This window comes from Typopeltis vanoorti, chromosome 15, assembly GCF_054136105.1.
Source record: "Typopeltis vanoorti isolate ZY-2024b chromosome 15, IOZ_Tvanoo_1.0, whole genome shotgun sequence".
NCBI classification, from domain to species: Eukaryota; Metazoa; Arthropoda; class Arachnida; order Uropygi; family Thelyphonidae; genus Typopeltis; species Typopeltis vanoorti.
In genome coordinates this window covers 15978546-15992924 of record NC_143563.1, presented here as the reverse complement: position 1 = coordinate 15992924, position 14379 = coordinate 15978546, and the positions used below count along the sequence as shown (strand labels likewise).

At 33.6% G+C, this 14379-nt stretch overlaps 1 protein-coding gene across 2 annotated transcripts in view; it reads left to right on the top strand.

Annotated features, from left to right (window-relative positions):
* LOC150098417 (WD repeat-containing protein 47-like) overlaps positions 1-14379 on the top strand; it is a 218361-nt gene that overhangs the window by 62601 nt on the left and 141381 nt on the right. For both annotated transcript variants that reach the window (XM_090404658.1, XM_090404657.1), the window contains one exon: positions 3558-3729. In XM_090404658.1, coding sequence (XP_090260784.1) covers positions 3558-3729 — 172 coding nt within the window. The remainder of the gene's footprint in view (positions 1-3557; positions 3730-14379) is intronic.

The following is a 14379-nucleotide window of genomic DNA, read 5'->3' as shown; positions in this document are numbered from 1 at the left end:
ACCAATATAAGGTAAGTTACAGATGCAATGGATATATGGTATACCCTAGGGTGGGCCAATGGGTGGGAGGAGATCCATGAAGGAGTTAGTATATCATCAATAACTTTTAAATCATCAATAAAATTAAAAATAATTTTATTGATGATTTAAAAGTAGCATTGAGATTGTAATGGTATAAAATTATATTTATTTTATCTGATAACCCTTTAATGTATGGGATAGCTATGGTTTTACTGTAATCTATATTTGCATATTTTGACCAAGTTTTATGAAGAATTATTAATGGCATTTATGCTATAGCCATTGTTTATAAATGTATTGCTAATAATTAGTAATTCTTGTTTAAGTGCTTGTTCATTAGAGCAAACTGTTATAGCTCTATTTTTAAGGGTGTTAATGACTCCAAGTTTTTGTGAAGGTGGTGATAAGAGTTAGCATGTGTATATTGGCTGGTATGTGTAGGCTTGTGGTAGACAGTGAAGGATAGACTGCCTGAGGGAAAACATGTGACCCGTATCTAGGAGAGGAAGTGAGTTTTGATTTTCAATTTCATTAGTAAATTGTATGTGCTCATGTTTGTTCAGGTGGCTGGGGAAGATATTTAAAGTTTGGTTGTTGTGTGGCCAGATAACGAAAACATCGTTAACGTATCTATGCCAAACTGTAGGTTGTAAAGTAAAGGAATCTAGAGAACATGCTCAAAAGCTTCCATATAAAAATTAGCAATCATGGGGAAGGAGTTCATGACTAACATCTTTTTGCAGATAAAAATTATTTTGCCATACAACGTAACTGGAACATAGTACCTGGGCAAAGAGAGCCATAATGTAAGGTGGAAATTGGTTTGTAAGAGAAGAATTATCACTGATTGGGACATTTATGAAAAGGGTAGAAACATCAAAATGTCTTTTTTTTACCAGAGATCAGGTCAGTAGTGTTAATGGCTGACCAGATTACTGTGACTTTAGCATACCATGTAGATTGTAATGTAACTTGTTTCTTTGTATATGTCTGCAAAGGTTGGTCGATTGGTAGAGCCTCTGCTACTAATGACTCGCAAAAAAACGTTAAGCACGTTTGAGCACAGTTAGTAGTTGGGAGGATCAATCATTCAATACTGTTGGCGCACTCCCTCTCGATGAGTCTTTGACCTCCCTTGAGGTGTCACAATAATAATAATAATATGTGTATACTCCTGATAATGACTTTGATATATGAAGATTGAAACATCGAGTGATTATTTTGCTTTATATTAAACTGAAGATTTACTATAACATTGCAGTTGTTTTCCTAATTTTTTTTAATAATGAATGCTGATCACTGAGTAACTATGAAGGAAAGGATAAGCTGAATTCCATCTTGCGGCAAATTCCTATCCCCCCCCAATCCCCACCAGCTAAAAGATGACCTTTCGTTAAAGTTCAGTTTAATGTTGAGCAGAAGAGATATATCCTGGACCTAAATAGAACTATCAAGAATTTCCTTTATCCAATAACATAGATATTGCCATTCCTATACTACCATTTAAGACTTGGAAGGCTCTGTACCAATTATGCTTCTTAGTCACTTATGTCATATCCCTCCCCTCACATAAGTAGCCAGCTATGTTTACAACATAAGTCATCTCCCCTTAGCCTTCTCATAGATAGTACTTGCTGTAGATTTACAATCCTGATTTTCGTGTAACAGTACAATTACCATATTTACTCGAATATAACTCTCACTTTTTTCCCCAAAATTAAACTTAAAAAATCACGGGGTGAGATATGTGGGGATTTTTGGAAACTAAAGTTTTTCAGGAAAAATCTAAATCAACGTTTCTAATTAAATCCTTAGTATTCATTATAATTGCTCACATTATTTATGAAATGAATTCATTTAAATGTTAATTATCAACGTTATTTACATAATTGGCACCCATCTTCACTTGATATATTTCAATTACAAGATTTGAGATACGTTATGAACAATCCTTCACGAATGACTAATGAAAAGTGAAAGCAGAATGCGAAACAGACAACAATGATAGAGATAGTGCAGCTATGAAGATGTGCATATTAACAAAATGTTAACAAAATGAATGGGTGCAGTGTTAACAAAAGATCATGCGATTCAACAACAAAGGCAAGCCAACAATTATTGAGTTGAAATGCTGATTCTCTTCAACCGAATTCCAAAATATCTGAAACTGCCATAACAACATTGACTATCTCTTTCTTAATGTTTTAAACTTTTTTTTGTGTGCAAGGTATGTGTAAAACTTTTAAATTTCTTTTTTCGTAAAGTAAAATCAGGGGTGTGCGATATACACGAGGGCAAGTTATATTTGAGTAAATATGGTATGTCTTCTAACAGTTTAATTTTAAATTTCTGAATTAATCTTGAGTATCACTGATACTGCCTTTTTTGTTTTTTTTTTTACTGATCTTTTCTACCACAGTGGTTGAAAACAGTACATGTTCACCTTCTGGATACTGAATTCAACAACTTGAAGATTATTGGAATGTTGTGAAGCATGTCAGCTGTTTAGCTCTCAGTCTTGACAAATATCACGTTTGGCTACTATGATTAATAAGTCATAGTAACTAGGGAGCTGGTTATATATAGTGAACAATCTGTTTTGTCCACATTATATGCTACTGACCCTTCCTTAACCCTTTATTTGATATTGTTGCTCTCAGGCAACATGACTTTATGCTTGTTCTATTCTCATGCCAATAGGGTTTTCACCCAACTGTTGTCATTATTGCATCCAGGCAACATTTGTCTTCATAGATGCACTTTTTTGAATCAAGTTTTTGCCAACAAATGGTGCCAGTTGGGTGGAAACCCTTATTGGGATGAGAATAGAACAACTGTAAAGTCATGTTGCCTGAGAGCAGCACTGCCAAATAAAATTAAATTAAGGGAAACACTCAGTAAAACTGCTCCTGAGGATGAATTCACAGCAGTGAAGAGAAACATTTGGTATCATACTGACTGTACGTATTCCTTGTTTCAAATGAAAGGATGTATAAATTTGAATGATAAAACTGTATTTTAAGCTACTTCATAAATTCCATAACAAATGTGCTTATCTTCTTCATAAATAGAAGATGACTCCAGACTGATTCTGTTTATAGTCTACAGCAGTGGTCTTCATTATAGATGACCATGTTGCCGGCAAAGGTTGGTCGATTGGTAGAGCCTCTGCTACTAATGGCTCAGTTAAGTAAGTTTGGCACGATTAGTAGTTGGAAGGGACCAATCGTTTGATGCTGTTGGCACACCCTCCCTCTATGAGTCTTTGGACTCCCTGGAGGTGTCTAATAATAATATATGCAGTTCTCAAATGGATAGGTGATACAGTTGATTGGTTATAATGAAGTCATGCTCTGTGCATCTATATTCCTAAATGTTTTATTGATTTCAATGTTTTCTATTAACTGGGTTTCTTATGATTAAAGAAGTACATATGTTTTAGTTTAATCTTTCTATAATCCTAAACAACTATTTATCGTTTAAGCATTCAATTCATTCAGTTGTAATGAATTTTATTTGATAATCTATTTTTACAGACGAAGTCTTATTAGTAACTATATGGGTGGAGGAGTTGGTGGTATGAGTGGTGGTGTGCAGGCATCACCTCAGTATCCTATTGTTACACAAGCACAGTTAATGGGATATGCTGCTGGTAATTCTCAGTATGCAGGCTCTCTGGTACCAGGGAAGATGCAAGATGGAATAAGAGTAAGAAATTTGAATAAGTTTTAATATATGTAAAAAAATACTTGATCATGATTATATGGAGTATTAATATCAAACATATATTTAAATTATAGTTAATCAAACATAAATGCAAACTTAAATATCTGTATTACAAACATTAAGAGACAAATATTCCTTATTCAAACTTTTAAAAATATGACTGCTTTTCTAAGAAAATGATCCTTATAGTTTTATATGAATGATTATCAGAAAGGTTAATGTTGTTGGAGAGATAATTTTTATTTAACTACCAAAGGTTTGAGAGGGCATGGATAGCTTTTTTTTTTTTTTTTACTTTTTTTTTTTTTTCGTTGTGTGGAGGTAAACATTGAACTTACAATTATTGCACAGGCTCCTCCATGGAGTCCTAAGACTCATTATTGCTTCCAGGCAACATTTGTCATCATGGATGCACTTTTTTTGAATCAAGTTTTTGCCAACAAATTGTGCCAGTTGGGTGGAAACCCTTATTGGGATGAAAATAGAACAACCGTAAAGTCATGTATGCATCATGAGAGACTGAAACTATCAATACACTGTCTGTCATGCCTCTTCTTCAAACCATTAACAGACAAAGAACTCACAACTGGCTCAATCAACCCATTCCATTCATTCACCACTCTCCAAGTGAAAAATCTAGTGTTCATAACGTTGCTAATGACACTCTTACCCAACTTCCACAGTCACCTCCATTTCTGCTACTCCTTGCCAAGTGCTGAAACCTTTCCCCTGCATCATTCTTATAAAAGCTGTTAGATAACTTAAATGTTTCTATCATATTATTCCCACCCTTTTTTTTTTCCCGCCTATTAACCAGCTTTTGCAGTCCACAAATCCTCAGTCTATTTTGTCATTACACAGGGATGATGTGTTGAATTAGTAGAGAAAGGTCATGTTTGAGCAACCTGCTCACATTCTTAATAATGTTACAATTGAGTTAGACAAGAGGAATGAATAGACCATGATACTTTTGGACTTACTTTGCTAAGGCATTTGGCAGAATTAGTAAATGAGTTTTTAGACTTAGATGCTGGTTTGTACTCATAAGATAATTTAATGGAATAACTACAGTACAAAGAGAAATATAATTAAACAGCAGGTTTAATAGTTTCAATATTTCGTCTCTGACACAGGAATACAATGTTAAAATTGTAATAACATACACAAAAATACACAAGTGGAAGAAATGTTAAACTTACATAGTTTCTTGCATGTTTTATGTCCTATGAGGGGCTTCCTCTGTGAGTGCTGTTGGCCAGCCTTATATATTGGGCAGGAGGCTTAAGAATTAGTTTCCCAAATCTTGGGAAGTTTAATACAGCCATATCTATTAAGATTAGTTTGGTCTTTGAAATCTTCTACTAATTATAAAAAGAGTCTTTCAAGTTTGTATTTACTGTGATTGAGCATGATAGTTTTCTTTCATCAGATTCTGTGCAAGGTATTCGCCACATGGTCTGCTAGACCCCTGACTGACCATGCTTGTGGTGGCAGATGTATTTTTGTGATGATTTAGACAGATGTTAGCAGATCTCCCAGTCAGACCATATGATAAGTTGCAAGAACAAAGAACCTTGTAAACACCTGGAATAGAGGGGGGGGTGGATCCTTAGGAGAGCAGAGAAGGAAAGCCAGCTTCAAATGAGGTTTGAAAGCAGTGCAGAGATATGTATCCACCTGTGGGTGAGTTTTTTTGTGAACTGCAAAAGAAAGGGTGCCATTCATCAGGAGTGTGGTTAGAATATCTAAAAGAAGCAAGCTATTATTTTCTTTTTCAATAGCAAATTGGATTCTGGGTTCTGACTTGAGGAAAGAGTCTAATATGTTGGAGCCATGTTGCCAACTAGAGAACACATCATTGTTAAAGTTTGTAATTAATAAAGTTACTAAAACAATTTATTTTGATCACAATTTAACAAGTAGGAACCTTTAACAAAAAGGAAAAATATACTTGCATCTAAGTGGGAAATACAACTGAGAATATTTGTTAACTCACATAAGAAAATTTGTTGTAATATGATGAAAATAAGGTAATTAAATTATAGAATATTGGTCATAAGAATTTTGCATGCAAAGGCTCGTTGTTAAAATTTGAAACGAGGGATTATAGGTTTATGTCAATTCTTAGAAAATTTTGGTAAGCTGATAAAGTTTAGTGAATGTGACTCATAGAGTTAGCAAGAACCAAGGTTAGGTCGAAGGTTAAGGTTCCCGGTTTTAGACGTCACCACGAGTCAGTCGTGTGCACACGGTCTGTGGGAATTTTCCACCCTAACACTGGTCACAGGAAGCATATCCAGACATGGGGGGGGGGGTAATTAATTGCAGACGGTGTCGGTAGGGTCGTGGTATAAAAGGGTTAGGAACACACACACACACGAGGCTCTCTCTTGGTTCTCCAGTCTCCGTATAGGTTGTCTTATGTGGTTTTCCTGAGTGACTGTCAGAAGTTCTCTCCTTCTGCCACGACAAGGAACAAAGTAAGCGGGATTTTGGTCCTATTTCCCTATTATAGAAAGGAGGGACACCGTACAGCTGAGAAGAAAGATAACTACTGCATGTTATATCAACCGTATTCTTGACAAAAAAGGAAAATCTGTGGAGAAGTAGGTGCCCGCATAGTGAATCTCATGACTACCGAATCACAGATCCATTGTGTTTTCTTGGAAGAAGCTTTATGTGCTGAAGACATAAAGGCCCACCTTGATCCGAGAAATCTCAGATATGGTCCACTACGGAAGAATTCGTCCTCGGAAATTACAGACAGTAAGAGCAGAGACTAGTAGAAGATCCTTATCAAATGGTATCGTAAAATCTTATATTATTTCAAATCTTATGTAGCTGTGTTCAGTTACCGATCTATTGAAAGACTTGAACGAGAGTTGAACTAGGACTTTAGTGCATTTAAGAATAGAAAGAGAATCACCTTGTCAGTGTTAATAGATAAGTAATTGTGCGTCTAGTAACTTATGTATGTCATCTATATTTTGTCTGAGAGCTGTCTGAAGAATCGAATGTGGTTACTATTGTAGCGATAGAACTGTTTAACCCACATTACTCTCGTGAGCTAACGTGTGTAAACTAATTGTGTTTAAGGTATTGTATCATAATATTGTGCTCAGACAGATGAGAAGTTTTAGTCAATTGTTAACATTTGCGCGGATATCCTTTTATCGTATGTGTGGAGTCTTTTGTGGCAGCTTATCATTTGTGTTTTGCTAGTATTGCTTTGTATTGCCTCAGCTTAGTATTGAATCGAGTTTTAACGATTTTTAATCTATTGTATTATGCTTATGTGTATAATAAACTTTTGCTCATTGAAAACTAAGTTGTCTGAAATTGCCATTCAATGCACCACTTGTAATAACCTATGAATCTAGCTGCAGGTTTTGGGGGGAAGAAAAATTAAGTTCAAGGTCACGACTGCATAATTGTTTCACACCTAAACATATTTAAGAAATTGCTTCTTGTTTCGATTTTCTTTCATAAACTAAATGTCCTAAATGGCGCAGCTAAAAAATATAAATGTTTTAGGATACTAAGGGGAGCAAGAGCTTAGAGATACCTTGTATTTGGGTGATATCACATATAGTAAGAAATTTGTTACAAACAAGATAAAAAATAAACTTGTAAGAGGAATTAACAATTATAGGACGGTAAAAGGTGGACAGAACATCATCAATATATCTTAACTAAATAGAAGGTTTGAGACTGGCAGTATCAAGGGCATGATTTTCAAAATGCTCTATATAGAAATTGGCCAGAGGAGGGAAGAGTGGAGAGCCCATGGAAGCACCTTTCTATCTGTTTTTATAAGGTGCCCGTCCAAGAAAAGTAACCAGTATGGTTACTTTTCTTGGAAGGGCACCTTATATTATTGAGCAAAATTATTGAGATCAATAATGTTAGAAGGTAAAGCATTTTACAGTAAATTTAGTATCACAGAGGGGAATATTTTTGAATAAAGAGATGACATCAAAGATCATCATGATATCATTATTGTTTAAAACTAAATTCTGGATAAGAATTTGAAATGTGTGGAATTTTTTTATATGAGAAGTGTAGCCACTAAGTGAAATTAATGATTTGGCTAATTTAAAGAAGGGGAAGTCAGTAGCATCTACTATGGGGCAGAGAGGGTAATTGGGTTCATGAACTTTTTGGCAATCTTTGGGGGAGGGGGGGGGGAAGAGTACTAAAATATTTAAGTTTGGAGTTTTTTAACAACTTCATAAGGCCATGATGTGATTTTTTGTGTGTGTTTTTTTCTGCATCTTGGTAGGATCATAATTTTGTGGTTTAAGGGATGTGATCTCCGAGCAGTACGTTCATGTTCTCAATTCCAACGATTATAATCACCGGAATTGAGAACAACAGTAGCATTACCTTTTGTCAGCAGTAATAATGATTATGTTGTTGTCTTTGTGGAGTTTGCGTAGTACATGGAGCTGGTTATTGGAGTCGGTCAGATCTAGCAGACTGTGTGTAGGATACCTTGCACAAAATCAGATGGAAGAAAACTATCGTGCTCCATCACAGTAAGTACAAACTTAAAAGACTTTTTGGAATCTGTAGCAGATTTAAAAAACCAGCCTACTCTTAATAAATATGTTTGTATTAAACTTCCCAAGATTTTGGAAACTTTAATTCTTTAGGCCTTCCTCCCAACATTTAAGGCTAGCTAACAGCACCCATAGAGGGTGCCCCTCATAGGACTTTTGTCTTCATATAGTCTAATATCATTTCTTCCACTTGTTGTTTTTGTGTGTGTTATTAAAATTTTAATATTGTATTCCTGAAGATTTCTGTGACAGACAAAATATTGAGACTATTAAACCTGCTGTTTAAATATTTCTCTTTGTGCTGTAGTTATTCCATTAAATTGTATTTTGAGCATTTGACAGAATACAGCATGGAAGACTGCATAAAGAGGAATAAGGAAATGGTTGACTAACAGATATCAATAAAGGTGTATATGAGGGATGTGAGTCTGCAAGATTTAAGGTAACCAGTGGTGTACCACAAGCATCAATCCTTGGTTCACTGTTATTCAATCTTTACATTGAGTAACAGTGAACCAAAGATTGATGCTTGTTGAAACAGCTGTTTGGTGATGATGCAAAGATAGGTAATACTTGCAGAATAAATTGAATATATTTGAATTTTGGACATGCGAATATGGCTGGCAGTTCAGTGTTAGTAAAGTCATGCACTCTGGAGTGATGAGATATCCAGTGTCATATTAGATTGATGGGATTATGCTAGAAGAAACTGATCGTGCTAGAGAGCTTGCAATTTTAGTAGATATGAATTTGAAGTTCAAGGGCCATATAGCAAAGATTCTAAATAGAACTCAGTGAAAAATTATAATGCTGAAATGAAAACCTTGACATGCAAAAATAAGAAAGTCATTTTGCCTCTTTACAACAGATTGATAGAACCTCACTTCGACTCATATGTGCAGGTCTAGTCCCCTGGTTTCCATAGTGATTCTGATACAGTGGAGAGAATGCAAAGGAGTTTGTTAAAAAATGATATCAGGATTAGGAATGCACCAAAGCAGGATTTGGTCAAAGCACGGAATACTGAATATTTCGTTTGAAATTTGGCCGAAGCATACTGAATTAAATTTTACGAAAACAATTTTTCTTAAAAAAAAACATGCTAATTAAAAATTGATATAAAAATTTAATGTGTGTTTTGTTTATAAAATTTAATTCACAATGTTTAAAATGTAATTAATTATTAATTATGCTTCGGCTAAGTTGCAGAATGAAGAAGCATTAAAAAAAAAAGAAGTGTAATAATATATTTATATCTGTTATTATGTTGTAATTAGGGATGTGCTGACGATTTGGCTGAATAGCTGAATATTTAGTTTGCAATTTGGCCAAAGCATATTGAATTAAATTTTTAAAATTCTGATTTATATTGTACAAACAAATGCTTTGATAAAAAAAATACTCAGGTTTTTTTTTTTTTTTTTTCCCCGTTCATGCTGGGCTATGTTTTGCATATCATGCATCTGCTGTTGGCTCACTTGATTCTGTAAATTTTCCTTCTGCTTCAGGCAAGCAAACACATTTTTATACGGAAACTATATTATTTTGGTTGGTTATTTTTTTCAAAACAAACCGCTCTTCATTTCTTCCCCACCCCTCCCCAAAACAAAGCCTTTCAGAAATTCTCACATCCATAACTGGAGTTTATAGGATGACGTGTAATTCATTGTCCACTAGAATAACTTTTATTGCACCACCCATAACAGCACAACTTTAAATTATTAGATATTTGTCTAACAAATCTATTTACTTATTCTTATTTACTAATACTTATTCTTTCCCTCAGAAAGAAGGATTGTCATTTGCAGCGAGTTCATGATTATTGATTTTTAAATTTAGAAATTTAAAAGTACAATTATAGAATTAGTCTTAATTATTGGTGACGTATAACCAAAAAGAAAAAAACTATTTCCTTTCTAACGTAAGTTCAGTTTCTCTGGAAAGTACATGTAACAATACTCTGCTTGCTCAAGAGAAAGCAAGCCAAAAGCATGAAGCAATTTGTCATGTTCTCCCCCCCCCCCCCAATGGGAGTACTGAGTGATACAATTTGTCCAGTGTGAATATGTTGAAAACTGATTTTACAAAAGATTGAGAAAATATTAAACACTATGCATGATAATAACTCACTGAATAATGTCACCACATGAACATGCAAAAATAAAATTTTATGTTCCTTAAATTAAACAAAAAACAAAAAAACAGTCCTTTAATTTTAAAAGGAATGTTTATTAAAAGAAAGAATACAGCACAAAAATTAGAAAAACACTGCTCTTATTTCCTTTAAAGGAACAATGTAAAAATATTAATGGAACTCAGATTTTAAATTGTTAAATATAGAATAATTATGGATTTAATAATCAAAATGAAGTTGCAATAAATTGTGATGCAAGAAAAGCAATTGTTCAGCATTTTATGGAAGAAGTCCACTTCTGGTTTCTTTATAATATTTCCAGCTTCTGAAAAGACTTTTGCTGTATATGCTTGTAGATGATGCGAAAAGAAATTTTCTTGCTATTTCACTCAAAATTGGTTATGTGATTTTCCTTTCTTGCTATTTCACTCAAAATTGGTTATGTGATTTTCCATTCTTGCCACCACACTAATGGATCATCAGTTCTTTTAACAGTAAAATTTATTAAAATGTGTAATCATCTCATCATTAATATTTTTCTGCAGCTGATTCTGCTTTTGACCTAATGGTAATATAACAGCAGAAGTGATATCATCAAAACACTGCCCTGATTTACTACTATTTTTCTTTTTTGGCTTGAATTTTTGACAACCTCACTTTTTTTGATAAAATTATTATTATTATTACGGGCAACTCCAAAGGAGTCTTTAGACTCATCGAGGGAGGCCCTAACATCATGTCAAGAACAACTATTCGACATTCACACAGTATCTATCATACTTCGCTTTGAACTCATTCACAGTCATTCTGGCAGCTTATTCCACTCATTCACCACTCTCCAAGTAAAAAACCTAGCTCTAACACCCTTACTAACCATGCTCTTGCCCATAAAGGAACGCTATTGACTTCTTTATTACTTGATAGTTCTGAATCAGACTTCTCATTAATTAGAATGCTTTTAACAATCAATTTTGTCTGACTTGAAGAATACTAGCTTAAATCTTGGATTTAATATTGTTGAAATAATATAATATTTATTTTCAAATAAAGTATCAACTCTTAATTTTCAAAGGAATGTTTATTAAAAGAATACAGCACAAAAATGAGGAAAACATTGCTCTTATTTCCTTAAGCAACAAAATAAAAATATTAATGGATCTGTGATTTTAAATTGTTAAATATAGAATAATTATGGATTTAATAATCAAAATGAAGTTGCGATAAATTGTGATGCAAGAAAAGCAATTTTTTGCATCACAATTCAAAGAAATTTCTGCTAATTTCTTTGCAGAGAATTGTTTTTGTTGTTCCTATTCCAAAGAAACTATTATCATCTTTAGATAAATACATTTGCAGAGTCACAATAGTTGGAAGCGCTTCCAAAATTAAAGCAAAATTTGAAGTCATTTTTTTGGTGATTTCCTCAAAGGGCTCAAATGAATTCAGCAATTGTTCCATTAAACGCTACTGATTTGAGCTTAACTTATTTAAATTGTTGTTGATTGCATATTTAATGCTCTTTTCTGTTCTTGTACTCGTAACATATAAAAAGTAGAATTCCACCGAGTAGGCACATCTTGAACTAATTTTATATGGATGCAATGGTTGGTATTCAATTTGGTTTGAATATCTTGTAGTTTCAAGCATGCAGTAGATGAATGGTTGAAATGCCCACCACTTACACACCTCTATTAAATTTGAAATCAACATCTGTGTATTAAGAGTCCATTATTGCTAATCGTAACTTTTGAATGAAATATGAAACATTTGCAATTTCAGCATCATTACATTCCTTTACAGTATTAGTGCCATTATCTCGAACTATTACAGGAATCTGTGAAATATGTACATTCCACATTTGCAACATTACAGAAAGCTTTTCTTTAATCATATCACTTGTATGACTTCCAGGAAAATGTTGACAGTTGAAAACTATGTATTTTATGGTTACATTGAAAGTTTGTATCAAGCCAATGTCCTGTGAAGCCAATGAAACATTCAATTGTATGCTGGCAGGTCCATATATCTAATGTAAAAGAAATATATTTACTATCTGCAATCTTGCTTTTAATAGTTACAACTAATTGGGTATAAATATCTAGAATTATTTTTTCTGTAAAATATTTTATTCCAGGCATAGAGCAAGTTTGCTCATTAGCCTAGTAACTCCTTCATTTCAAACAATTGTGCACGGCATGCCATTGAAAGCAATCGTTTCAGCTATGGCATAACGCAAAGTTTTTGTGCATTTTTTTATCCTTTTTTACATCTTCCTTAGATTTTTCTATAACATTAAATAGCATTTTTTGTTGTTTTGGTGAATTTATTTTCAATTTTGACCGCCTGCTTGTTTTTGTATTCTGGCTTGATATTTCAGTTTCACTATTTTGTTTTACAGATACATCACTATGCTTGCATTGAACATGATTAATCATAGAAGTTGCATTTTCATTTTTTCCTCTACCATCCCCAAGATATTTGCTGTATACATATTTTACATGTTGCAAATTTTGAATCCTCACATAAATCTTAAAAGTTTCAAATATTGCTAGTTTTATTATTCATGGCCAAAACTGTACTCATTTTTAGTATTTTAAGACTTCATAATATAAACTAAATAAAAGTGGGGAACACCAAAATAAACACCTATAGCAAACAGTTTGAGCTTTGGTCATGCAAGATAAGAGTATACTCCCCCCCCTGGATTTGTTACATTTCTTATGATGCATGTGACATGAATTTTTCTGCTTCAGCAGGCCAAATATCAAATCCCTCTACTGAATCGGCCAAAGCCAAACACAATACCAAATATTCGGTGCATCCCTAATAAATATTTCAGAATTTTTTGAAACTACAGAATAAGTAAGTTGACTCATTGGCCAAATCTATTTGAATAGTTACACAAGATAAGGGGAGGCGTTTCCTGATTGGTTGCATTTGCTATGACACATTAACAGAATTTTTTTTTTGCTTCAGCCAGCTAAATATCAAAGCTTTCTACTAATTCAGCCCAAGCTGAATATCTGAAAAACAAGCAGCTAAATACCAAAGCAAAACTGAATATTTGTCACATCCCTAATCAAAATTATGGAATATGGATTATGAAGACATTGAAAATTTGTGAACTGCTGAAATTTTTCTGCGGTTCAAAAATTCTGGTACTTGCAAACAGGAGAAACAGGAATGATATGATTGAGACTTGCTAACTTCTGAAAGGATCAGACATGATATCAGTAGATGGAATTTTTCATTTTATAGATGATGGGTAAAGGAAAAGAGGGCATCCTTGGAAGTTGGTAATGAATGTCATTAAGAAGGGATGAGAGCTAAAGTTTTTTCTCTTGTAGAGCAGTGCATGAATGGAATGGATTGCCATTGGAGGTTGTGAGTGTAGGTAGTGTGAATGAATTCAGGAACAGGTACGACAGGCTGGTGAGGATAATATGTGACCTCTCTCAATGAGTCTGTGGCTCTCTGGAGGTCTATCTTAACAACAATAATAATAATAGCATGCATTGATGAATAAAATACAAAATTACTGTTTCAGAAAACAAAATACACTTTGATCTAAAGACTACAACACCAGTAATTTGATGATAGGAATACAATGCAACCTGACAGTTTTTTGATTCCATATTTGCCAGACATTTTCTTGCTATTTCACTCAAATGTGAAATAGCAAGAAATTTTATGCATAATTGTAGCTGGATATAGGGAGGAGCAACTCCATTTAATCATAGTACATATAATTAATCTGTGTGAGGAATTATTTTATGTGGCAATCCTTGTCAATCTTTTTATCTTGTTTTTGGAAATCACCTGTAGTAAAAAAAGATTGATGAAAAAATAACAGCATGTAGGGCTTTGCTTAAGATCTGCATTTAAGTTGCTGTTGTGTTGCCAGTGACTGTTTAATTTAAAAAAAAAAAAGGAAGT